Source organism: Vulpes lagopus, chromosome 11 (assembly GCF_018345385.1).
Source record: "Vulpes lagopus strain Blue_001 chromosome 11, ASM1834538v1, whole genome shotgun sequence".
NCBI classification, from domain to species: Eukaryota; Metazoa; Chordata; class Mammalia; order Carnivora; family Canidae; genus Vulpes; species Vulpes lagopus.
Window position 1 is genome coordinate 71,535,550 of NC_054834.1, and position 19,277 is coordinate 71,554,826.

Here is a 19,277-nt window from a genome sequence, read left to right on the forward strand (position 1 = left end):
GATAAAGATGGACAAAATCCATCTTTTAGAAGGTTGCAAAAGGCAAAGCACTATACGAACCTCTGTGTATAAAGAAGACTGATGTGTCATATGCTTGTACGTAGAGACATTTTTCCTTAAAAGCCCCATAAATCATAGGCAAAGTCACCGTCAGGGACTGGAGGGGAGGACACAAGGGTAGAGGTTTCCTTCTTCACGGTGGGCCTTGTGGCGTCGTCTGCATTGTTTTCGATGTGAACTTAATGCTTTTGTAATACAAGGTATGTAAGTCAAACATAGTAACAGTCAAATACTGCAAAGGCCTGGCATTTGGGTGCAGGCCTTTTAGGACCCTCCAGCTCCCCGTCCTTCCACCCTGATCCACAGGAACCCGCCTCTCAGGCAACAATACTCAAGATAAAAGTGATGGATTTGGAGGGGCAGGGGAGAGCTAGAAAGATGTATTTAAAAAATATTTTGGATTAAAAATGTATGGTGTCCGTATTGAACAATGAATCTTTTTTTAAGACTGATTTTATTTCTTCATGAGAAATACAGAGAGAAAGGCAGAGGGAGAAGCAGGCTCCTTGCTGGGAGGCCGATGCAGGACTCGATCCCAGGACCCCGGGGTCACCACCTGAACTAGACCACAGGGCCACCCAGGCGTCCCTGAACAATGAGTTAAATAGGTCTCAGTGAGTCAGTCTGGAAACCGAGCCGCACTCTGTGACGTCGCTTCTGAGAGACAGAGTCCCGAGCTTCCACTGAGGTTCAGGATGCTCTTTGCAGGGAAGGGGCGCTGCTTTGTGGGCAGCAGCCAGCAGCCTTCTGTAAACGGCCTCCGCATAGAATGCACTCCACGGAGCTCTGACGAGGACCTGGGGGGCGCCAGCCGCTGTGTCTATGACACAGGACTCTGTGTCCTCACAGAGCTCACAGTCCAGACAGGAGGCAGCTCGCAGATCCCATTCAGAAAATACGGCCCATATTCCATTTACTCAGGGTGTCCAGGGTCGGCACATCCAGAGGGGAGGTGATCGAGAGCCTGGGGCTGGCAGCAGGGGGCCGGGGAGTGACAGCCAAGGAACACAGGGTTTCTGAGATGTGGTGACGGTGCACGCCTCTGAGCACACCGGCAACCAGTGAATTATACGCTTCACATGGGTCGCTTGTGTGATGTGTGAATCATATCTCAATAAAGCAGTTTTAAAAATCATACAAGAAGGGCAACCCAGGTGGCTCAGCAGTTTAGCGCCACCTTCAGTCCAGGGCATGACCCCAGGGACCTGGGGTTGAGTCCCGCGTTGGGCTCCCTGCATGGAGCCTGCTTCTCCCTCTGCCTGTGTCTCTGCCTCTCTCTGTGTGTCTCTCATGAATAAATAAACAAAATCTTTAAAAAATAAAATAAAAATCATACAACATGATGTAAGTGATGTGCACTACAGGAAAGAGAACAAGATGAAAGAGATGGGGGCTAGGTTTGGGGGAGATCCACAGCTTTAAGGAGAGGTCAGAGTAGACCTTGGGAGAACACTGGCTGGCGGTGAGGGAGTTAAGCCTGTAGGCCTCTGGGCAGAAGGAAGACTCAGTGCAAAGGCCCTGAGTCAGGGAGCATGGTGGTAACACAGCCTGGCTCCCAGAGAAACAGGAGCTGCTTCATAGTTCACAGCCAAGGAGGGGCCTAGATTCGTGTCAGAAACATCCTGAGAGGACAGAGGAGGTAGGAAACCCAGTTGGGAGCTACCTGGACAACCCAGGGAAGAGCTGAGGTACAGCATGAGGGCACGAAGGTGGGCCATGCTTCACTGACTTGGCCATCAGGACTTGCTAGCAGACAGAGCAGAGGGGAAGGAGCCAGGTGACTCTGAGGCTGTGGACATCAGCAAGGGAAGGATGAAGCTGCCTTTTTGTGGAGACTAGGGTCCACAGGAGGTGCAGGCTTGGGGCAACATCAGAGCCTACGAGGCCATCCTCGAGCATGGGTGCCTGCAGACCAGGAACATGTCTGAGGACAAAGCCCTGGGCACCCTGACATTTGGAGGTCAGGAGAGGGCACCAAGACCTCAAGAAGGGACGGGCACCAAGGGGTCCTGGGAGTGGCTGCTGAGGGCGTTCCTAGGACAGGTGTGGTGGAAGCATAGGGGGCACGAAGGCAGGTATGAGGGCAGCTCCATCCACAGCAGCCCTGAGGGGCTGCGGTGGGGCAGCAGGGTAGGCAGCTGGATCAGGCAGGTGCAAGAGGAAGTGAGAGACATGATGCCGGAAGGTGGAGCAAGCCGACTGCCCGTCGACAGATGAATGCATAAGGCGGGTCCACCTGCACCGTGGACTGTCACGCAGCCATGAACTGGGACAGGCAGACGCCTACCACGGCAGGGACGGACCTGGAGGACGTGACGTCGAGTCAAACAGATCCTGCAGGATTCCACCTGTATGAGGTCCCTGCAGTGACCCCCAGCTCCCAGGAACCGAAGACGGCATCACTTTGGATTCCCCCAAGTCCTCCAGGGACGGTGAAGGCGGCACTCCCACGCGTCCAAGCCCTGCTCTGCCACAGCAGACGGACGTCCACGAGGAGAGGCCAGCTCATCGCCACAGCCTCTGGGGAGCTGGGTCTGCGCCCGTGGCCCCTCCACCACCACGGTGGCGGGGGTGGGGTGAAGCAGGACTGGCAGGACCAGGAGGGGTGACAGCTCAGCTGTCCATCCCCTCACACCCACACCAGCCTCCGCACGCCCTATGTTCGTGGGCTGCTTCTAGGCGAACCTGTCCAGTGGTCAGCTGCACCCCTGCCAGCTCCTCTGCTCATGAATGCTGCTCCCCCTCAGAGCTGTTTCCCCCAGCCCAAGGGAGAACACTGCCCTTTGTCACCCCACAACCACCTCTGGATTTATGCTGAGAATCATAATTCCAAATAATTTTTAAATAGACCGTTTTCTATTTTTCTTGGAATCCTTGTCCAAAAAATCAGTACTATCAGGGCAGCCTGGGTGGCTCAGCAGTTTAGTGCCCCCTTCAGCCTGGGGTGTGATCCTGGAGACCTGGGATCCAGGCTCACGTCGGGCTCCCTGTATGGAGCCTGCCTCTCCCTCTGCCTGTGTCTCTGCCTCTCTCTGTGTCTCTTATGAATAAATAAATAAAATCTTTAAAAAAAATAAAAAATCAGTACTATCAGAGCATAAATACCTTTCTCCTCATAAAAAGAGTCTTTTAAGGAGCATGCCTCCTCCAAATGGAATCTTTAGTTTGTCTGAAGCTGATAAAAGTCAAGAGTCAGGAAGCCATCTTCCACGTAGAACAAAGTGACCAATACCAAAGGGACATCACCAAGCAAGTGGATCAAAAAAAGTTTATTTTGAATATTTAATTTAAAAAAAATCATACCTATGATGTGTGCTACAGAAACTTAGATACAGTAATTGCATATAAAACCCGACCTAATTGTGGTAAAGCAAGGATTATGCAGAAATGCGCTTCAGGAAGTAGACGCTAATGTCCCAGACACCCGAGACACAGAATCTTCCAGAAAGACACCACCCCTGACTGTCGCAGGCGCCGACCTGGCCTCCCCAGCTCTCAGGAGGGCAATGCACTCCCATGCAGTGTCCACAGGGTGCATCCTGGGGGGAGAATCACTCTCTGCTTCACGCTTCAGCCAAGTCAATCAGGCACATTTTCCTCTCACCTGACGTGGTATTTTAGCACAGAGAACATGACTGCCTTGATGGAAAAATGTTTCTGGCGTTTACGGCAGAGAAGGCACCTGCCTGCCCGCAACAAAGGGCCATTTCTCACACAGCAAACACAGGGCCCAGCTGCAGGGGGCCGCGTGCAGGTGACCCGAGGTCCTCAAACCCACACAACAGGCCACGCCGGAGGGCAGTGTGTGTGGCAACGGGTGACACCACTTCGGAGGTGGGAGCAGGGACAGGAGCGAGCCCTCCTGGCATCAGGCGGCCGGGAGGGTGAAGAGGGGAAGGGGAGAGCCATCTGGGGAAACATGAAGGCTGTCCCACCTGGAGTTAAAGCTGCCACCCGTTGCACCCCTGCCCATCGTCCTAACCTCCCGTCAGGCTTCCCTCTTCCGAGGATGGGGACTCCACCCAACACCACACAGCCGGTCCAAGGACAGGTAGCATGTGTCAGGGTCCCGCCTGCTGCCAACGGGGGCAAGGCCAGCAAGCACTCAGGACACCTAAGGGTCCCTCAAGTGACTCCACACGACAGTCCATTTGGCAAAAACAAAGACAATGCCTTAAACGCATAAAATCGATTACCGGAGTCCTCCTAAGGAGCATGATTACAATATATTAGCAAATTCTGTGGCATGAGCATTTCCAAAGTGTCAGCAGAAGCATCACGTATAAAAGCAGTATGTACAGCGGCCTCCCGCCTGGGCTCTGCACTCCCTACGGCCGCAGCTCCACATAGTTGGCTGGGAAGAGCCCATACCTGCCCTTGCACAACCCGCGCCACCAGCCATCATCGATCATCTCTATGTTGGTGATGATGTCGTCAGGATCAAAGGAGATTTCGTCATCACCCGCTAGGAGAGAGGACAGGAAAGAGAGGATGGTGACACCCTGACACTCGGTGTGGCCGGTCTGCTGGAAGGAGCGTGCTCTGGCAGCTGCTGGAGGGACTGGTGGCCCCTAGCCGGGAGGCAGAGCACAACTTTCTTTCCACCTGCCCTGCCCTCCCCCCGCTCCTAGCACCTGCCCTGAGCACCTGACACACAGAACGTACCCAGGCTCCCCAACACCAGGCTTCTCCCATTCTCCCGCTGGAGAGGGTACCTACGAAGCTCAAAGGGGAGCCTAGGAAGGAGCCCAAGGACGCGGACTGGGGCAGCAGGTACAAGGATAAACTCACTACATTATAATAATTACAGATACCAAATTTCACAAATTCCACACCCATGTAAATAAATACGTGGAATATACGTAAGTAAATAGGAGGTGAAAGCTCCTGTCCGGTGCTATGGCTGGCAGCCTGAGGATGAGGAGTATGATCTTGGAAGGTCCACAAAACGGCCCTCTAGCAGCAAAGGGAGAAATGGCTTTGCGGTGGAGAGTGTCCCACACTGGACCTGTGTGACTGCTGTGAGACACACGGGGCAACATGTCATGTGCCCAACAGGGTACATGGTAAAGAGAAGGAAGCTCTCCCGGGTCCGCCCTGTGCTCACAGCACAGCCTCAGGGGAACTGCAGGTCCTCCCAGGATGAGAGGCCACAGGCGGATTGGAGGGACCCGGCCCGACCAAACGAGGGGGGCTTGGGACAGCTGGCAAACACGTGAGCAGTCTGCAGACGTCATGACATTTCAGGGCTAACTTTCCCACTTGGAGAGGGGAGTGGCCAGTGTCCTCGGTTTTGGAGAGCTCACACTGGGATCCCTAGGGGGCTTGGGGAACCCCTGAGGTTCAGGGATGTGTAAAAATGGAGAGAAAAACAGAATTTCTGTAACTCTGAGATTATTTCAAAATAAGTTACTTCTTAAAAGTTGTAATAAAGCTCTAGGAGTCTAATTCCTGAGTGGAACCAGTAGAAAATGAACACCAAAATGGAACGCGGGTAGTCTCACCAGCTTGGTAGTCATATAGGGCAACGGCCGTGATCCCAAGGTCATTTTCATATTCATCATAGGTGTTTTCCTCTAAAAATAAAACAAGACGAGCTGAGGGTCAGCCAAAGTGCCACAGGTGCACTGAGCCATCTCAACATTGTCAGCCAGCCCTCCTGGGACAGAAGAAAAGCTGCTGAGGAGGGAGGGGGATGGGGCCGTGAGCAAATCAGGAAGAGGGACCCCAGGTTTAGGGAGCAAACCCCTTGCTCCCAACGCCGACACCAGCCGGCGAGTATGACAATCTGGGCGGGTACTGGGGCAGCTTCAGAGGACGGGTTCTTAAATTTTACAGGTTTAGTACATCAAGGAGGGATCACATGGTGGCAAGACCATGGCCAGCGGGACAAGGAGGCTGCGCTGCCCAAATGCCTCACATCACACTCGGAAAAGCTAAGACACTGTCCTGAGCTGTGTTCTCTAATGAACTAAGGTTAAATCTGCCCAAATATGTTGAAGGAAACCTTATCTTTAAAGATAAGAAACTGATTTCAGTGTTTGTGCCACTGAAACATCTATGGAATTTTCTAAGTTTACAGAAATCATCTCTAAGGACATCAAGTTGCTGTCTTCATGGAGCCAGGCTCTGCCCCAAGCTCCTACTTTGAGGAGCAGCAGAGGCCCCTTCCTTCACAGTCACCCCACCCGCCACCCCCAGAGCAGCCAGGGCCTTCCTGGAGCCCCCATGGGAGTCCATGCCAAGCCCCAGGGCATCTGGCACCCTCTCAGCAGGGAGGTGAGGACCCCGCATCAAGCACAGGCAAGGTAGGGCAGGTCAGAGAGCTGGATGTCACTCGTACAGAGCAGAGGGGGATTTGGTGGGATGCCCTGCCCCCTACCTGCTTGATAGTGGCCCGGGGCCTCTGTGGCCTCATAGACTGCATCAGGGGCATAGGCCAGGCCCTGCTGGCTGCTGGCATCTTGGTAGTCGGCGGCTTCCATGCTGTACACGGGCTCAGGCTCAGCCTTGAATGAAGCTGCGTCCTGGGGAAGGGAAGGGTCAGGAGACATTTCCTGTGGCCCATGCCAGGTCACCAATACATGACTACTTCTTAGTTCCAGGGGATCCGCAACGTGGATATGCGGATAAGGAGGCATTACCTGCTAACATTTTGAGAATGCTCGGGTTCTAATCATGGCATGGCACCAATAAGAGGACCACGTGCCATTTCCTGCTGAGTAACCCCTCAGTAATCACTGTCACCCTAAAGTCCTACAGTGATTAAACCACACGGCCTGTGGCTGACTCGGGGCAGGTCTGGCCCATGTGTAAAGGCCCAGGCCGTGGAGGCTGCCCGATGTGCCCGAGGACCAGCCAGCCAGCCATGCCTCTGATGGCAATGTCACAATGTAACCCACTGCACCACCCAGAGCAGCCCCATCCCCAGCCAGTGGGGTTCAAGTCTCCCCAAATCCTCTGGGGGAAGGGAAGGGAAGAGTAATCAGCAAGCCACGAGCTAGCACATATGCTCAGAGAATCAACACCAGGCTGTTCAGTCATCATGACTTGTAACCCTAACAGAAGTGGCTTTAGTCTGTGATTCCAAACAGGCTCCATCTAAAGGCACCCTTGGGGGTCAGATGAGCAGGGGACATACAGAAGAACCAGCAGGGTCAGGTACTGGGTTTCAATGGCAGATGACTATCGTGGCTCAGGCAGCCCGTGAGAGCCACTAGGGAGGCCACGGAGAGGGGACTCAGCATCCAGGACAGGCACTGGAGCCACATAAGGGTCAAACTGCAAGGGAGGGACAGACCCAGAGCCTCCTCTGGGTGTGTCTCCGTGGATGTGCAGGTGGTTCCCTAGAGGGTTAGAGGCTGGGTGATGAGTGTGGGGGCACCATGCTGGCTGCCCAGCGGATCTTGAGCAGGTTGGGGGTGTGTGTGGGGGGGTCCCTATTCCCTGTCTTCTGGCCTAAGTAAATCTGCCCCTGGTGTACCACACAGTTCTGGCATAGCTACTGGTCAATAGACCCACCTGTACTCCCGTTAAGGACAGCACATCATGCCAACCTTTTCAAAGGACCAACTCCTCAGTGACTGGCCTAGCAGTGGAACAGGACAAGGGGAGATGGCTCAAGGCTCCTCCTGCCACTGGGTATGAGCCACAAGGCCGTGCCACAATGTCTATGAGTCCAGGAGGACACAGCCACCATGCATAGGGAGCGGCAGCTTGGAGAGGGCCCTGGTGTCAATGGGACCCTGGACAACCCCAGAGACCCAGACTTGCTGCCCAGAGCTCTCCTGGATCATGAGCTACCCAGAGGGCTCACCCCTTTCAGTGTCAGCAAAGCAGAGGTAGATTCTATTCCTTACAACCCAATGGCCTCTGAGAATGTCCCGGTGAGAGAGGAAGGGCATGGGAACCAGGACAGTGGCCATGGGGACAGAGGAGACAGGATGCAGGACTCAGCTAGGTGTGGTCACTGAGGCAGTGACCATACCTAGGAGGTGCTCCTGACAGCAAGTGAGGGATGGTGAGGCAGGCAGCCCAGTAACTCAGAGCCCAGGAGAGGATACATGTCCTAGGAACACAGGCAGGTAGTCACAAGGCACTGATGATGGGAATGAGGGTAAGGGCCAAGGACAGTCGCTGGGGAATATTCAGGAGGGGCTGAGGGAAGGACAGCTGGTGAGGGCGACTGGTGAAGTCAGGTCATGTAGGAGGACGGCAGCCGGGTGCCGGGAAATGGGTTTCCAGGATGGAGTATCGTCAGTATCAAACGTAACAGAGAGTAAGATGGTCTACACGGCGATAAGAGACCCGACTGGGAGGCAGCAGGCTGGGTGAGGAGGGGCCCCTGCACACGGGGAGAGACTGAGCATGTGGCATGCACCCTCTAGTGCTCAGAAGGGCTACTCCTTAGGCCGCCCTCCCAGCTGTGGCACTGGGCAAAGTGGGGTAGGGTTGCTGCCCCATGCACAATGGCATCGACCTGGGAAGGGCATCTATGGGGAGTAAGACTCATTTGCAAACTGAACAAAAACACCAACCTCATAGACAGGGCTTGGAGGCGGCTTCTCCTGAGCTGGCTGAGGAGTCGGGGATGCAGGGGGCGTTGGCTTTTGGGCCTGGGCTTGGGCTTGCTCCTGAAAACAAAGACAGGTGGCAGAATGTTACCAGGTTGCCTCAACAACACAGTTTCAGAAAAAGGTCCACCCGGGCTCACATTATAGCAGATCACTGCTGGAGCAGAGTGCGGGGGGGGGGGGGGGGGGGGGGTTGGTGGTACTAAGCATGGAGACTCAGCACCCATGACCATAAGAACAAAACACAGGACCTCAGGGGCCCCGTCCTCCTGCTGCTACCACATAAACCACAGGGTACACGCAGCTGTGTGGCAACAGGCAGGCTGCTGCCCAGTGAGCCGCCTAGACCTCACAGTAACCAGATGAGGACCTGGAGGCTGAGCTGCTGCTGTAGTGGCAGATTTCTGGGGACCTACGAATGGGTGTGTGCTGCATGTAGGACAGATAGGAATCATTACGGGCCAGGTAATGGGCTGTAGTAGACAGAATAATGGCAGCTCAAAGACGCAGACACCCCAGACCCCAGATCCTGGGAGGAGGCGGCATCAGGGTCAAACGGACTAAGGCTGGAAGGAGTCACGGACAGGAGGTAGGAAACATCTCAGGTTCTTGGTGGTCCCAACATAACCACGGGCCCTTCCTTCTCAGAGGGAGGGAGGCACAAGAGAGACACATCAGAAGATATGACCACGAAAGCAAAGGCTAGGAAGGGTCCCAAGCCAAGGAAAACGCGGGCTCCTCCAGAAGCTGGGAAAGGCCATGAGACAGGTCTCCTCTGGAGCCTCCAGAACTGAGAGGGTACACAAGGTTCTCTAAGCCAGAGCCTAGGGGCGTGTGGGATGGTAGCCCCAGAAAACCCCTGCAGACAGCAGAAGAGGGAGGACCATGAGGGGCACGTGCCGGGGAGCCACAGAAGCAGGAACAGACCATCCTTGGCCCCGACTGCACCAGCCAGACAGTCCAGTTCACACACTACTTAGACCCACCCACAGCCCAAAACACCCAGGTCTGGGGACACCCGGGCTGCTGTTCACACCCGAATCACCGTACAGGGGTCTGTGACGGCCCCTCTCATAGCTGGCTGGCTACAAGGAGTTCCTTCTCACCACCAGCCAAGACATGAGAGTCCAGCACACCTGGACCCATGCAGACGTCCTGCCCACCCGCCAACAGAGGGAGCCCCACCCCTGGCCAAGAGGACTCTGGAGTGAGGACGGAGGGGGTACTGGCTCACAGGGACAAGCAGGTGAGAAGGGCAGGGGCTGGAAGCGGAGGACAATGCCACAGAAGGAATAGTAAAACAGGGCAGAAAAAGGTGCTAGTACATGTCCTGCCGAGGCAAGCGCCAGAGAAAGGTGCGAGGACAGAACCGCAGCGATGCACTCCCCCTCTGCAAGCCGCCTGCTCCTGCTGACGGGACCCAGCAGTTACAACTTAAAGACATAACATGAGCAAGGCGTTGTTAATTAATTGAAAAGACCAAGACATCAAGAAAAGTGCCTTCTAGAGTAAATACTCATGTGTTGAATAAAGAAAACCGAACTTCTAGGCTTCTTCCAAAGTTTCTAGTGATTATGGAACAGTAAAAAGAGGTAATTCTACAAATTTGTTCTTCTTCTGTGTGTGATGAAACCACCATCAGGGCGTATTTAATTCACATCTCTCGTGCCCACTGCACCATCCACCTCAACCATCCATTCCCCTCCGATGGGGGTTCTCCGAGCCCTAACTACTGATTTTGGGGAGGAGACGTCTATAGGGTGGAACAGAGCTTTCCAGTTATGAAAGAACTCCATGGGTTTTCTTTCTGATTCACTTCGTAACTATCCAAGAACAGGTGGGAGTTCATCCTGCTCCAAAACCTGAGGCCACAGCACGGGGAGCTGCTGGGCGCAGGCTGCCTGGTCCGCAGGGGGTAATGTGGACAACCAGGCTCAGAGAGAAGCCTGGGGAAGGCAGGCGCGCAGGCCCTCCTGCTCACCGCCCGCAGCCCCTGCGCCAACCTCCTCCAGCAGACAGGCAGGGCAAAGAAGCACACACAAATAAACGCAAGAGACCCAGGTACAGAAAGCACCAAGAGTTGAAAAAGAAAGCAGAAAGCGGATCTGATGCCCTACACAGAGTTCCTTCTGTATCTCAGCCTTCTCTCCACAAGACAGGGGCTCCAGAGGGTGACAGGACAGAACAGAGACTGTCAGGGACACATCTGGCCTGGGTCTCAGAGGAGGGAGAATTTCCCTCCTGGTGGTGAGAATTTCCCCAGAGACCAGTGGGCTTACAGGTCACCAGGGCACTGGAGCAGCAAGGCTGACCAGCTAGTACATGTGGCTGAGAGTTACAGTTCCTAGGAGCCAAGCCTCGAACGAGGCTTCAAAACGTTTTCCACTGAGAACCTTCTAGACCACAGGCCCAGGACGACACACACTCACATGCAGCTGCCTCCGGGCCTCCTCCTGCTCCTGTCTCTCCTTTGCCATCCTCTGGGCCTTCTCCGCTTCTGCCTTCCGTCTGTCCTCCTGCTCCTTCTCCTTAGCCAGGTTTTCAAAGTTGGCTCTGATGTTACTTGTTCTGCTGTTCACTGCAGCGGGGAGGAAAGATGCACGCCTGGTGTCAGAGTGGCACTGTCTCTCCCACAACCAAAACCCTGCACCAGGGTGGCCTGCCCCTCGGGGTCCAGCCTGGCAGGGAGGCGTCCCCCAGCTTGGTCACCTCCCCAAGTCCCAGACTGGCCTCTGCGCCTCCATCTACTGCACACTCTGCAGGACTGCCGGACATCGAAGTCTGGTATCTGGAATATTGTTATATTCCAAACAGTACTTCACCAGCACACATTTAGGAGGGGAAAAAGGACATTTTCCCTAACAATGCCCTTTGAGGACACCGTACAAAGCATTGATATTCTATAAATCTCAAGCCCTGAGCATACACCTGCCAATCTCCTGTGGTAGATGGGAGGGCGGCATACACACAAGTTCTGTGGTGGCTTGAGGAAAACCATTTGTGTGCCGAGCTGCAAGTTATGCTGATTTTTCATGGAACACAAGTAACTGACAAACTACGGGTATGTGCCTTTTGGTACTTGGCAGACATTCTCTCTATAATGAATAAACTCAGTCTATCGTGTCAAGAAAACGGCAGTATCTGTTGTCATGGGGAAAAAAAAAATCAAACTTTCAAGAAAAGTCAGAATTGTGGAAAACTTGACAATTTCTCAGTTTCACTTGAGGACTCTAATACGACTGATAACATTAATAAATGTAATTGGGGGTACCAAAGACTGAAAAGAAACACATTTGGAAGTTTGGTGTAGCTCAACAGTCTAGTACTTTGCAAATGTCCAGTGCATGTTCGAGAACCATGCAGTTTATAAGGGAGTCTACCCTCTAAGAGAAGCAGGAAAGCACTGCCTGTCCCAGTGCAGGATCACATAGGCACATCCGTGGTGACCGGAGAAGCTACAGTAATGCCCTTCTCTTTTCCAACAGCGTATCTGGGGGAGTCCAGATTTTCTTCCAAAACATAATTCACCATAACAGATCAGATGCAGAACCAGTTCTAACAACAAAGGTCTTTTACTAAGGAGATTTACGGACAGCAAAGCAATGCCACGCTTCTGCAAGGGTTTTGTTTTGAGAATGTAGTTACTTCTCCCATTAATAGTATTACCGTTAATATGTGATGTTTTGTTGTTTTTAAGCGAATTAATAACATCTCAAATTCTTCTGTTTTAAGCCCACTACAACAAAGATCAGGAGACACAAGCCCCACAAACGATCCCTATGAGTGTTGGGAAGTGTTCTGACACCCCGAAATCTGGGAACCACTGACCCAGGGCGTCCACAGGAAACAAAAAGGATGCCCTGCCCATTGTCCGTTTACCACTTTCTATGTTTCCCCCAACTCAGGGATACTCCTAGAGTGTGGCTCATGCGGCTGAAGCAGGTATAGGGCGCGTTCTCTCATGGCAGCAGCCTTGCACAGGGCCCGCAGAGAGAAAAGGCAAGAGCATCTACTTCAGCTTCCACACAGGTGAGTAACACACTCCTCACATCACAGCCGTAGCTGGCTGGCCCAACTGGCCAGCTGGGGGCAGGGGGGATCTGTGGCCACAAGAACCTCCCAGAACCTGATCCCCAGCAGTGAGGAGGGCCATTGTGGATGGGCGCTTAGCCCAGCTCTGCTTTGGGAGGCACCCCACCAAACCAATCCCCCGCTGCCAGAGTGCTGCAACATGCTGCATCTGCAGGGACACCCAGGCCTTTCGTCAAGGTGTAGCAAAATCCCTTCCTCAAAGTGAACAGAACGAGGGTGCTCTCCAGCTGCTCCCAGCTTGCATGGTACCCACCACGGTAACACTACATGGCATAGGAGCTCATCCTGGTGTCTGCCACAACTTACCTGCCTCGACAGGGACAGTCTTCTGATAAGCAGGGGCCACCTGGGCAACATCCTCGAATGTGGAAGCATTCTACCAAGACAGAAGCAAGAAATCAGGGGAGCACTTTTCTTACTCTCCATACCCTGAAAGGGTTTCTGCCTCCCCCGGAGCTTCCAAAAGAACCATGGAGGGAGACCAGCATCTCATATCCACCTCTCTGCCGTTGCATGGAAGCGCGAGGGCAGTAAGACTACCCCATATGACACTGCACGGGAGGGTACAAGCATCTGTCCTGACGCACACAAAGTACAATGCCAAGAGCAAACCCCGATGTCAGCTAAGGACTCTGGGCAACAAACGTGTGTGCACAGACTTGTGGGCTGTAACAAGCACATCCCCCTGGGGGTGCTGGTAACTGGTCGTGGGAGAGTTTGTGCATGAGCGAAAGCAGGGGTGTATGGGAAACCAGTCACTTCATCCCGTATTTGCTAAACCTGCTCTGAAAGGCGGTCAACAACCCCCACCCACCCCACAAATGCAGGTTGGCATTCGTGCAATCATGACCCGAGTATGTACTCTTCTCAAACCCCCTCTCCCTGGCCACCAAGAAAGGCTTGAGTGTTTGCAGGGAGCCCCAATGCCTCCACTCTGCTGGGGATGACACCCTGGGCCATGCTGGAGCCTCACGGGGCCCAACCGTCCACATTTCCCAATGTGGGAGATCCCCTATTCCCGTTCTTCAGGGGATCCAACTGCCAGAGCAAAGCAGACTGTCCACCCAGATGCACACAGACAGGTTCACAGGCCCCACCGGCCATCCTCAGTTTCCCTGTGAGTAAACACCTCCTGGAAAAACACAACAGGGGCTCAGGACACTGCTGCTTTTCGGACTCACAACATGAGGAGGAAAAGGGCCTGGAGAAGGCAAGTAGCTGAAGCTCACCTGGCTGCATGAAGCTGAGGGTGAGCAGTGCTCTGAGGAGTGCATGCCTCCCTGGAGTGCAGCACAGGTGGCACGAGGGTACAAGACCCTACCTGCCCCCCACCCTCCACATACACAAGCCCTTCCGACCCAGCTGTGCCCCAGTCCGGGGGTCACCAAGCCATCCCTGCTGCTCTCAGGCGTGACTGCCAGGCTCCAGCTGCACCACAGCCTGCCTTGTCTCTAATTCTCCAGCATACTCCCTGGAATCGTCTCTGTCACCACCCTGGGGGCTTCTGTCCTAGTTGTGCTGTCTCTCCAACACCCCTACCTCCTCCTTACTGACCAGAACCCTCTCCCTCTGCTGCTCCTCCTCAGCGCAGATTCTGCTCCCCATTCCTCAGTCCAGCCTGCCAGGCACCCCTCACCCATTTCCATCAGTCCCAGCAACTATGTAGACACAAGTCCCAGCAACCCCACCTCTCTCAGGTATGACCTCAAGTCACCGCCTGACTGTGAATCTCCTGTACACATTTATCAGAACCTGGGTAGTCACCATACCTTTCCAAGCCTGTACCCTGCCACTCGCTCCCAGGGCCTATATGTAGTCATCATGTAGTGGAGCCCCCTGGGTGTCAACATCTATATGGTCAGCTGTGAGCCCAATGGAAGGACTCCAGAAGGACCAGCCCTGTCATCCGTGACCGTGAGCCAGGCACAGGCCTGGGTGGGATAGCCTTTGCTGAGCTGAACTGAAGGGACAGAGGCCTCCCAGTTCCAAGTGGAACAGCTGCACACTGCCCATAAACCCAACACTCTTGACAGAGCTGGACTATAAATGAGAACCATCATCCAACAGATGTTTAAGACTGACTTGCTGAGACTCTGAAGCCACTGGAATGGGCGAAGTCCCTGGGGAGAGGAATAAATGTATCCCCAGGTTAAGGCTGTAAGAAAAGCCCAGCAGTTAGGCTCTGGCCCTAGACAACCCGTCCCATGGGCCTTCTGCAGCAAGGCAGGTGTTCTGGATCTGCATGCTCCAACATGGCAGCCACCACCCAAATGTGGCCAATGAGTTCTCCTACCATGGCCTCTGCTACCAAGGAACTCAATTTCCAGTCTGGTTTACTACTAATTTGAATTCAGACAAACACACATTCTTGGGCTGTTGTGCTGGCCTAAAGGCTAAATGCCCCAGTTCCAACGGTGGACCAGCCACATGCCTTGGTGTTGTGGCTAAGCACGGAGCCTGCCTGGCCGGGGCCCAACTAGAAAACAGGCAGGGATAGTATCTGCCTCACAGCAGACACTGGGAGAGGACAGCCCTGGCACACAGGAAGCACCATCTAAGTGCCCATACTACTGAAAACATGAGCCAACAGCCCCGAGACCACCCACAGAGCAGCAGCACATACCAAGAGCTCTGTAAATCCCCAAACCTTTCAGGAAAAAACATTCAGCCCTGGGTCAGAAATACTCACCTTATCCATCCGATCCTTCTGCACCCCGTATTTTCCACCGAATCCTTTGGAGTAGTCTGAAATATGGCACAACACAACACTTACTCCTAGGTCAAGGACCAGCACAGTGCCGCCAGCAGAGGCATGCAGACAGATCCAGAAACAGCCCAAGAAAATGCACCCAGCGCAAAAAGAAACAAGAACCGCCACACAATGGGTCTTTACTTGCAAGGTGAGTTTTGTTTCTACCAATGGTATTCAGTAGACAGGCAGGCGTGAGGCAGGAAAGAGGCGTGTGCATGCTTTCCGCATTCTCCCGAGGGACAGAAAGGGTGCCGGGCACGGGCTGGCAGGCGGTGAGGGCGAGGAGGCCACAGCATGGGCCGGGGAATGCACCGCTTCAAGAGCACAGTCTTCCGCCCAGCAACGGCTGACCATCCGCATCCCTTCCCACGTCCTGCTCTACTGAGCGCTAAAAGGAGGCTCAACCGCAGGCTTCTCTTGCTTTTTAAGAGAAAAAACAATTCCATGGGAAAATTCTACCAGCCAAACACTTATGTCACAGCAACACAGATCTACGTGACAGTCACACCACCATGCAGCACTGATGCCACGTAGAGCAAGGCCGTGTCCATGCAGTTGCTGGATCGACCCAAGTGGGTACTCCTGCCCCACCAGGATCCTGGCATGTATGGCTACTGCTGGCACTAGGAGCCTGAACTCTGAACTCTGCCCAGGAACTCAGGCCATCATCACTCCTTTTCCAGCTGTACTCCCCATTCTACCAACTCAGTCCAAATTTTGATGGTAATTAAAGAAGGAAAAAGGCATCTGCCAGAGTCCCAATATATCATACATCTAGAAATGCCCTATCTCTTTTCAGCTTTGCACACATACTGTTGGCTCTGTGTGAATAAGTTACACATAGATGGTGTCACCCAAAAAATAAAAACAAACAAAAAACATCCCCACCCCAGAGAAAAGACACCACCACAAGGGAAACACAGAAACCACACAGACCACACCTGCCTCGGGCCTCTCACTGCCACCTCACCTCGGGTCTACGGCCTGTGGCCAGGCTGAACCAAAGATGCTCCCCTGTCCCGGGGGCAATGGGGCAGCTCACTCAGTGACTCACAGTGGTCAAGGTCAGCAGCAAGAGCTCCTGGACAAGGTTGCTGGGAGACCAAAGACACCTCACCCCAGAAACGAGTCACATTACGGAGTCAGAGTGACATTAACTTGCAAACTCCACCTCAGCTTACCAAACACAAGTTCTAAAGGGCATAGGGGCAAAAAGGGGAAGGGAGCGAGAAGGGATGCAAGTTAGCACCACTGCCTCATAAAAATGGGTTTAAAACACCCACGTGCCCTGACAAGTTAAGAGCGGGCAACTGAGAAGGCTGAGCCCATGAAGTCTGTGCTAGAAGTGGCTGCACCAGGAGGGGAGGCAGGGGACAGGGGGCAGGGCTGGTGAGCGACTATGCCTTGCTGGGACTCGTGCTTGGCCAGTCTCTCCTTGTAATCAAACCCCACAGCACAGGAGTCCTGCCTCTCGGACTGAACACCAAATCTGCCTCCGAAACCAGCCTTATAATCTGAAAATCCACAAGCAACAGTGGAGAAAACGAAGAAAGGAAACACAGTTTGGTTAGAATCGTGTGAGCAAGGGCAAGAATCAAACACATCATTTAAAGAAAGCAGAGCCCTGCTGAGCTCAGGGGCTGGAGCCAGCTCCCGGGCTTGTGGACAGTCCAAAGTCAGTTTCGAGGTTACAGGACAAACTGAAACTCTTAATAGTTCAGCCAAAACCTGGAAACAGGTTAGGAACTGCATCTGAAATAGTTCAGATAAAACACTCCATGCTTTGAAGTTTCCTTCTGGGGTCCTACCCGCGCTGCAGACACGAGAAGGCATCTCTGTGCGTGTGAAGAAAGAGACACGTTGTACACCAGTATCATGGGGGCCCTGCAGGTCAGCCCCACTTCCCAGTGTGCCAGCTACAAGGGCAGGTACAAGCCCGGGTCAACCCTGGTGGTGCCCCCCACCCAACCCCGTAGAGCCTATGTCCCCTGGACGGTATCCATCCTGTCACAAACACGCTTCTGAGTGGAGGCAGCATCCTGCACACTTCATCAACAAAAATTCATCAGTGGGCTGAAAGCAGCGCTCCCCAGGATGCCTGGGCACCACCAGGTGTTTCAGGAGCACAGGGGAGCACAGAGCCTCTGGGCCAGCAGCTCCCAGAGGGGGCTAATCGCTACATTCACTGAGGAGTTATTCAAAAACATGGCAGGCACAGGACAACCCCAAACGGTGGAGAGAAAACGACACACTACAGAAAGGTAGCAAAAACACAGCACATTGATAGGCCTGTGGACGAGAACAGACAAAATTCAGAACGATTTCTGGTAGGAGTAAGCAAAACAAATGTACCTTTTTGGGATTCGTGCAGCTGCAATTTCTCCTGGTGATCCCAGCCAAGAGCACATTTGTCTTGTCTGTCTGTCTGTACACCAAATTTTCCTCCAAATCCTTTCACGTAGTCTACGTGCACAAGAAAAGGCCACAACCTCACGTCAGTGGGGAGCTCAGGTGGCAGGGAGTGGGCATGTTCCCCATGTAGTCACACACACACACGGCTCACTGAATCCACCCTCTCTCATCCTTCAAGAAGAGCACCTCCATGAAAACATCGGGACCACAGCCTGATCTACAGCCTCGGGACTGTGAACACAGACTGGACCTCACCTGAGAAACTCCAAGGCACACGGCCTAAAGCAGCCAGTGAGCCACCACAATTTATCTGCAACACAGACGCACAACACATGGCCATTATTTATGACAAGCCATCGCTGGGGTACTGAGGACAAAGCCATGTCAAGATACGGTTTCTTAATTTAGTGGCTGTGTTTCTGGACTTGCTATTTCAAAGTTTGGAACATAATTAAAAAGAGGCATCTACTTTAGGAGTTCCTGGTTATGTTTTCCATTTCTGTTGCGGCCAACACTCATCCCATTACCAGCTGCGGGTGAGAAAAGAGGAGAGAACGGGAGGCACCTTTCTGGGACTCGTGTTTCTCTGTCTTGCCCTGGTATTCAAAGCCGACAGCACTCTTGTCTACCTTATCCTTGTCAATGCCGTACTTGCCACCAAAACCCTTCGAGTAATCTGCAAACAAGAAAAGTACTGTTTACACACCAGCAACAAAATCAGTGAGCAAGCCATGGATTCTTTGAGAAAGTACTTTTATCACCCAGTTAAAAACAAAACACACAGGCGAAAACTCTTTCAGGTACACTGTAATATCACTAATACAGAGCGCTCCAGAGAGTGTTATTGTGTGTGTAGCAACAAAAACATGAAGAATAGCAAGTGCAGCAGATTTTCACAACTGTACTATCTTTCCTTCTTTCCAAAAGAGATCACAATACAAGCAGGTTATAAAGCCTTTGGGAGGGGCATCTGGGTGGCTCAGTGGTTAAATGTCTGGCTTTGGCTCAGGGCGTGATCCCAGGATCCTGAGATCGAGTCCCACATCAGGCTTCCCACAGGAAGCCTGCTTCTCACTCTGCCTCTCTGTCTCTCATGAATAAATAAATCAAATCTTTAAAAAATAATCGAATAAAAATAAATAAAGCTTCTGGGACTGAGAGGAGCCACCAGAGCCATAGAGGCAAGCTTTTAAAAGGTCACTATGGGCACTTGTGTGGCTCAGTTGGTTAAGTGTCTGCCCTTGGCTCAAGTCATAATCTCAGGGTCCTAGGATCGAGCCTCACATCAGGCTCCCTGCTCAGCAGAGTCTGCTTCTCCCTCTCCCACTGCCTTTGCCCCTGCTTGTGCTCTCTCTTGCTATGTCTTTAAATAAAGCTTTAAAAAATAT

General features: G+C 53.1%; 1 protein-coding gene across 4 annotated transcripts in view; it reads right to left on the reverse strand.

Moving 5' to 3' along the window:
* Positions 1–3,314: 3,314 nt before the first annotated feature.
* CTTN (cortactin) overlaps positions 3,315–19,277 on the reverse strand; it is a 32,398-nt gene continuing 16,435 nt past the window's right edge. For 2 of the 4 annotated variants that reach the window (XM_041721948.1, XM_041721949.1), the window contains 10 exons: positions 18,455–18,565; positions 17,830–17,940; positions 16,881–16,991; positions 15,415–15,470; positions 13,032–13,101; positions 11,063–11,211; positions 8,598–8,693; positions 6,443–6,587; positions 5,565–5,636; positions 3,315–4,525 (listed from right to left, as the gene is read on the reverse strand). In XM_041721948.1, the coding sequence (XP_041577882.1) occupies positions 4,389–4,525; positions 5,565–5,636; positions 6,443–6,587; positions 8,598–8,693; positions 11,063–11,211; positions 13,032–13,101; positions 15,415–15,470; positions 16,881–16,991; positions 17,830–17,940; positions 18,455–18,565 (1,058 nt within the window). In that variant the 3' untranslated portion in view covers positions 3,315–4,388. Of the gene's footprint in view, positions 4,526–5,564; positions 5,637–6,442; positions 6,588–8,597; positions 8,694–11,062; positions 11,212–13,031; positions 13,102–15,414; positions 15,471–16,880; positions 16,992–17,285; positions 17,313–17,829; positions 17,941–18,454; positions 18,566–19,277 lie in introns of all 4 variants that reach the window. The other 2 variants (XM_041721950.1, XM_041721951.1) reach the window with 2 other exon arrangements.